Source organism: Lepeophtheirus salmonis, chromosome 8 (genome assembly GCF_016086655.4).
Source record: "Lepeophtheirus salmonis chromosome 8, UVic_Lsal_1.4, whole genome shotgun sequence".
NCBI lineage: Eukaryota > Metazoa > Arthropoda > Copepoda > Siphonostomatoida > Caligidae > Lepeophtheirus > Lepeophtheirus salmonis.
In genome coordinates, this window is record NC_052138.2 from 10677819 (window position 1) to 10684997 (window position 7179).

General features: G+C 29.7%; 1 protein-coding gene across 2 annotated transcripts; it reads left to right on the forward strand.

The window, feature by feature from the left end:
• The first annotated feature begins 1319 nt into the window (after positions 1-1319).
• LOC121123363 (uncharacterized) lies at positions 1320-3682 on the forward strand. 2 transcript variants are annotated; one of them, XM_040718479.2, is made up of 9 exons: positions 1320-1465; positions 1526-1834; positions 1908-2175; positions 2228-2451; positions 2516-2656; positions 2723-2863; positions 2919-3083; positions 3149-3307; positions 3363-3682. In XM_040718479.2, the coding sequence occupies exons 1-9, from the start codon at positions 1418-1420 to the stop codon at positions 3468-3470; spliced, it is 1563 nt and encodes a 520-aa protein (XP_040574413.1). In that variant the 5' UTR covers positions 1320-1417; the 3' UTR covers positions 3471-3682. The 2 variants fall into 2 exon arrangements, with proteins under 2 accessions (XP_040574413.1, XP_040574414.1); XM_040718480.2 differs by having other exon boundaries at positions 1327-1465; positions 1526-1828.
• Positions 3683-7179: the final 3497 nt, after the last annotated feature.

Here is a 7179-nt window from a genome sequence, read left to right on the forward strand (position 1 = left end):
CTCAAAGTAGAATTGGGAATCGACATAGGAGTAATTCTAGCAAATTTCCTTGTTTATATCCTTTTCTGCTTCCTCTCGTGTCACAACTGATTGTGGCTGATCTAATGAAACGTCATGACCATTATTATTTCTCTCCTCCAAAATATTCTTCAAATTGTCAGGGTTACCAAGTTGATTTTCTGTTTTTTTTTTTAATATACCCATTCTACACTGAATTTTCAACATTGCTTATATTAAAAAAAAAAACATCTGGCTCACTTTGCCGAACCGCCATTAAAAATGACTATGCTAAGGACTCTCGTTAACAAAATTGACAAACCCTTTCATACCTAGTGTCTAATATATCTTGTATAATATATGTACGCAGTATGTTTAAGTACATAATACATGCACAAATATTTTGCATGGACCATTCACCGCTGCTGAAGTATACACCATCCATATTCCCTCATTTACTATTCAAAATACCTTTTCACATGCCAAGAAGATATCATCTGCACATATATTTGAATATTAATTAATCTCATGCTCATGAAACAAAACAGCGTGTTAATCGATTAATACTTAATAGGTGTATATGTTAGTGATGAAATGGTATGTTTTATATCTCCAATAGATGCATTTAGATAATATTAAGCTGTTATTATTTATTAAAGTATCGAGTGTTTTCACGTGACGTCAGCATTGATGATTTCGGCCATTTTTTTTTTAGAGAGGGTATTAATGAGCAAGTTTTATAACAATGAAAACCCCTTTTTCATTAACATTAAGGATAATATTGAACTATTGATATCTGGCTCTAAAATATATTAAAAATATGTCATTACATCGTTCTACAATCTTTTTTCTGTGTTGTAGAAAAAAATTAACAAGTAAAATGAAATTATCTTTCGTTCCTTGTCCCTCATTTATAAAAAAGTTCTACAAATCTACCTGTTGTTAAGGATTTTAATACATATTACTTTGATTTAATTCAAATGTTGTTGTTAATCATTTGCATTAAGTAGTATTCAATCCACGTGTTAGGCATACGTATTTGAAGCCATTTGATAGAGTTTAATCAAGGTTTGATCTAAATCAGTGCATTTTATGTTGTAAAAATATCAACTTTGAAATCCCAAGATGGGGGACTCTTTCAATTATGATTAATGATGCAATTTATGACATCAGTCAAAATGCTCTATTATACTTCAAAAAATGATTAGTAAATTAAATTAACGATTTTGTGGATGATAAATAGCAAAATCCATTTGAATAGAGTTGACCATGGAGAAAGAAATATTAATAAATCTCTTATGAAGTTGTGTATTAATAACGACAGTTTTTCTTTTCTTTCATGTACTTTGGTCAATCATATCAATGTTATGAATTTGTTATTTTCACTTTGTTCTTGAATTTCATATGAGCGCGCATTTCAATGTTTAGAAGAATGGATGTGGATGGACTTATCAAATCATTGAGCCAGGTTAGTATAATAATTAGTTCTATTCAAATAGGATTATAATTTATTCTTGTAAAATTAAAGGAATATAAGCGAGATGAAGAAGAACTCAAAAGTCTCTCTCAGGCTCCATACCAAATTAATCGACTCGCCACATATTGTAAAAGTGAAGTCAGTCTCAAAATAGACTGTTTGAAGGAAGAGCTTGATAAATACGCTCAAGCATTTAAAAAAGAAATTGATGTGATTGATCAGGACTACCAAACAAAGATTAAAAATAGAAAAATCATTCTCGATGGAAATCAAATTTCTCTCGGAGAATGCATCAGAATTCTCTCAAATTCTCCTTCTTCCGATGATGTCAATAAGGTCCTAGAAACATTTCAAGTAAATGTAACTTCAATAATTATCTTGCTCTAAATATTAATGTCTAATCCATCTATGTATAATTATCCTTTTTACTTAGTCCCTTCCATGTGTTGGAATGAGGAATATCAATACATCGATGCCTGATTTAACCATTGGACAAACACAGCTTTTTGATAAGATATCGAATAACTTAATGGCTGGAGATTTGCTCTATCTTCAGTGCCGTCGAGAGGAGGCCAAATCTTTTATGCTTCATATTAATGAAATTAAATTGCTATCTCCACTTATTTTAAGTATCTCTTCAAAAAATCCCATATCTTCCAAACAATTTAACTCACTTAGTGTTGAACTTCACTGCACTAAAGGTAACAAACAGTAGTTACATAGTAATAAATGTTGGTCTTTTTTTGTTGATAGATTCCATTAGACAAAAAATATTTTTGGGCCCAGAGTGTCGAAAAAGGATCAATGATAGTAGTGTCGAATACGTAAATAAATTTGAGGATCTTAAAGAGGTGTCTGTCTTTGCCTTCCTAAATAATGAGCAAATTACAAACAGTCCTTTCCTAGTTTCTGGTTTGAATCATAGCGATATCGTAGAATCTTTTCAAAAAGAGGACTATTTAGATATGGACCTATTGGTGATGATTATATTAGTCAATTTACTCCTTCCATATTATAATAATACGGTCAATATTTTTTTAGAAGCAACGAAACAAAATTGCAATGGATGAAAAAGAGGATGCTCAATATATAAGTACTCCCACTTTGATTGGATCAAATAACTCTTTGAGCACTATTATATCCCAAGAAGAAGATCAAGAATCTCCAATTAAAACGGTTCAAGTATGGAAGCTAAAATTGTCAATTTTCTCCACCCAATATTATAATAATACAGTCTCAATTTTTTAGAAGGAACGAAAGAAAGTGTCAGGGGATGAAAAAGTGGATGCTCAATATGTAAGTACACCTACTCTGGTGGGATCAATTGAATCTTTGAGCACTATTATACCCGGAGAAGAAGATCATGAATCCCCAATTAAAACGGTTCAAGTATGGAAAATGAAATTTTCATTCAATCTATGTGTATTTAAACTTTAGTTTTTAGGATTTGGGGTTATCTATTATAAATGAGAGTGTAGAAGGAAACACTCATGGTGACGATAGTTTGGTTCTAGAATCAATAAAGCTAGTCACTCCGCCTTCAGCGAACAAAAGTCGTAGATTTATCTCCGCTATCATCAAACATCGGGAAAGTATGAGTAAACAAGAGGTATTATATTGAAAGAATCCATTATGCTATCACTAATGGGGGTTTTAAAAAACAACTATCATTAGACAGCTGGGAGTCCAGATTTGGACAATTTGAATGATTTAAACAACAATATAAATGACAGATCTGTTAGCGAACTCAACACCAGTAAGAATTCTGGTAACATTGCACATTCATCATTTGAGGGGCTTCTTGAGAATACAGGAAATGAAGAAGATGAATTGGTAAACAGAGTTGTATTTTATGTTATTAAGTTTATTCTCTTATCTGCTTTCTTAGGGTTCTAAATCTTTGATCCTCGATGCGCCGCCTGTGGTAAAAAATCATACATTATCAAAATGGGAGACAAAGGATTGCTTGAATACTACTCCTCATCTTATCAAATAGATGACTCTTTTTTGTCATTTGCTCTCATCTTTGAATTATTGGTGGTGTGGAACGGAAAATATAAATAAAAAAATTTTCTTTTTTATAGAATTATGTAATTATAGTGACAATTTCATTAGTTTAATCATAGTAAAATATTTCATGCTTTATATAAGTGGATTAGTTATAACTTATTATGTGTAATTAAATTTAGTTCCTAATATCTAACGTCAGCGGCTTGTTATATGATTTTGGGGGAGAGAAAGATTTACTCCTATGAAAAGGAGAACCTTCTGCATTTAAAATAGCAATAGTCCATAGATAATATAATTATATCGAATACATATATATTTATTTTTAATGCAATTTATACCAAAGATAGGGGAACAAATTTCTTTTAGAGGGAAATATTAAGAGCAAAACAAACAGAAAAAAACTTAACTAATCGCTTTTTTTTTTCTACGAAAATTCTGTACATTTGTTTAAACATCACACTCAAAATTGTTTTTTAGAAATACTTGCTCGAGAAGATGTTTAAAAGAAAATTTCTTATTTAAAAAGAATCCATCCTATATATTATACTTTGCATATGGCTGAAAAACTATGTATGAATGACAAAATAGTTTATACTTATAGACTCGTAGGATGAAAGATGTATCTATTGACTATGTTAACATATAGTTTCCGTATTTGAACAGAATGCTATGCAAAAAAAAAAAAAAAAATGCCTACATGAGTTTTCATCTGAATGGCATTTATCATTGGCATGTACCTATACAAAAATATATTATGACCCTTTCATGTTTGGAAACATATCTGCAAAGTTATTTAAAGAATGTACTCTTTTTGTATAATGTGAGTAAAAATACCCATATTTAATGTATTTTTGCTCCGAGTTACCTTGAGCATGTATACTTACTATATAAATATATTATGCGACTATTCCCTAAAAAGAAGGTTTTTTTTTTTTCAAGCGGAGATTTACCAGAAGCATCCTAAAAGTCATTTGACTACAATGGAGCATTAGGGAGTGCTTGTGCAAAGCCATTACTAGGATTACTTTTTATTGGGGGGGGTTATGTAAAATTATGAATAGTGAAAAGGTGTTTCTCGCTAAAATATGAGAATTTATAGTGTTTACTGTTTAAAAGTTTTTCGAATTTAATATGCATTTTCAAAACAATTTACACTAAAGATTGGCGAGAATTCTTCTTTTAGAGGGAGGTTAACATCACAACGACCTTTTAAATAATGAAGAAAAAGAAGAAGAAAGAACATACAAGTACATAACAACCATTTTTTCTTTTCTCATCGCTAAACTTAGTTTTTCCTTTACACATATCCCTTCTTTGCAGTTATAAGTGATGTATTTTCTCTTCAAGAATATAAGAATAATGACGGCAGGTTCGAAAAAGAACAACAAAAAACAACAACTATATATACTCGGGTAGTAGCCACAAAAAGCCAGACTTTTTTGCATAATGATATTATTTTCAATATGGGTAGGAAAAAGTCTTTGTACTGCAAGTCTAAGTCAAATTGTCAGTCGTTGCTGACAAGTCAAAGTCCTTAAATATTTTAATGGAAACCAATTCGAGTTCTTAGAAATATTACTTTACACCAAGAGAACAATTGAAGTGGCTCTATGTAGAGCCCAAATCGAGTCGTGAGGCATTGCTTTCAAGTCCTAATCAATACTTTGATTCTGTGATCAAGTCGAGTAACAACTCATCTCCTCAACACTTCAACCACACTTACTTTTACTTGTTGTAAATGGATTTAAAAATGTATAATGACAAAATATATATATGAGTTCAGAAATAATTACAATATTTACTATTCACTAATACTATTCTAAATGTAGAAAGTTCTTCTTTTTACTGAATAAATACATTTTTTTACCCCAAATCATATAACAGGTAGCTGATATTAAGAATGGGCTTTATTCCGTACTGCCATATGTCTCACTCCAACCTTCTCCTCACACTCTTACAAAAATCTCATATCTAACCGTACTTCATATAGTGATGGACAATACGGATTTTCCACGTTCTCACCTGTAGTTATATATATGGAAGGTGTTCAATTTACAAATAAAAAATCTACGTCAATATAGGAATAAATGCTGAAGAATTTAATTATATTTGATAATTATTTATATCACTTACGTAAACAGTCCTATATTTATTTGTTAAATCTAAATCGTTTGTAATACAAATAATTTGCAATTCATTGTATCAAATATATGTATATATTTTATATATATAGTACATGAGTTACTTTTTAAAGGCTCTGATTCGACATGGACTCCAAATAGATGGACTCATATACTTCTAAGCAACTTGTTTTTGTTATTTTTAGCAGTTGAATAAATATGTTCAAAATAATGGTTCTCTTATATTCGGCATACAACATAATATCATTCTAAAAAATGCAATAGCCCATTGCCAAATAGATTATGAAACTATATATGTACCTAGAAGAGGGATCTTTAGTAATTATTTTTCCAAATATTGGCAAAAGATGAATTCAATCATTATTCTATCACGGACTTGAGAACCCATATATTTGTACGGATAATTCTACTTTCTTTAGAGTAATAATTTAATGAGATGTGAAATGTAAACAGCGTGATTCAAAATAATTCATGAGATGACGCTTCATACTTGGGCCCTAAAATACTGAATACTTTTATCATAAATGTAATATATTCATCAAGAAATTGTAAATACTAATTTTAATTAATCATTGCTATATAGTAGAGTTGTGATATATTTTATTACATATTTAATTTGTTAATAGCTGTTACTTTTTAAAAGTTGTTTCTAGGATAAAAAAACCATGCTCTGCAGAGTTTGAGTACCATACAAAAAATATTTACATAGTTCAGAAGCATGAACATTCAAATTGATATTCTTCTTAATAATATGATTTTTAAGCGTAAGAAGTGATATACTGATTTTGAAGATCTTGTCCATTAAATAGATGTTTCGAAAAGTGGAACCTCTAAATATATATATTTTTTTAGTTAAGAAACATAGTTTGAATAATTTTATGATATATAATTAATATCCTTAACGATAAAATGCACTGCATCTTTGTTTATTTCGATGGAAATGACAATTTAAAGTAAACATGAATTGTTTTTGAGAATAATTGAACCTTTTAATACTTAACTTTAACTAAAATTTTATATATGTCTTTTCAATAATCACATATGAAGTGTTATGTATCACTCTTGATTTTATTTACTTTTATTAAGTTGACGTAGGGAATCTGTTGAATCATAAATCTACCTTTTACCAATAATTCTAACTTTTATTCTTTTATGAGCACCTATTTTACCTTTTAGTACCTTAGAAATATATTTAGAGAGTGTATGCTTGTACCCTCAATCAAGTAGTAGTCATTATTGAAAACTCATACTCCGGTCTCTTGCTCTCAGGCCGTATCTGTAGTATTTTAGGAACACTACATCAAGTTTTCTTATCTACCCAATATTCATTTTCAACTGTTTTCAAAAACGACACCATATATGAGCAACTCTACTATTCAACCCAGTGCCTTAGAAAAGGCTCTTATTCAAACTACAGGAGAAGTAAATAGTAATCACTTAAATAAGTGTTACTATTAGAAATAAAACAGAATTTATCCATAATTTGATATATTACAACACGATGGCATTTTCTGTTCTATTATTATTAATTAATTATTTCCACTTATACGACAA

Bases quoted from the DNA above. Each gene is read 5' to 3' on its own strand.
- LOC121123363 (XM_040718479.2), top strand. From the start codon at position 1,418: ATGTTTAGAAGAATGGATGTGGATGGACTTATCAAATCATTGAGCCAG. The intron at 1,835-1,907 runs GTAACTTCAATA...CTTTTTACTTAG, and splicing joins TAGAAACATTTCAAGTAAAT to TCCCTTCCATGTGTTGGAAT. The intron at 2,452-2,515 runs GTGATGATTATA...ATATTTTTTTAG, and splicing joins ATTTAGATATGGACCTATTG to AAGCAACGAAACAAAATTGC.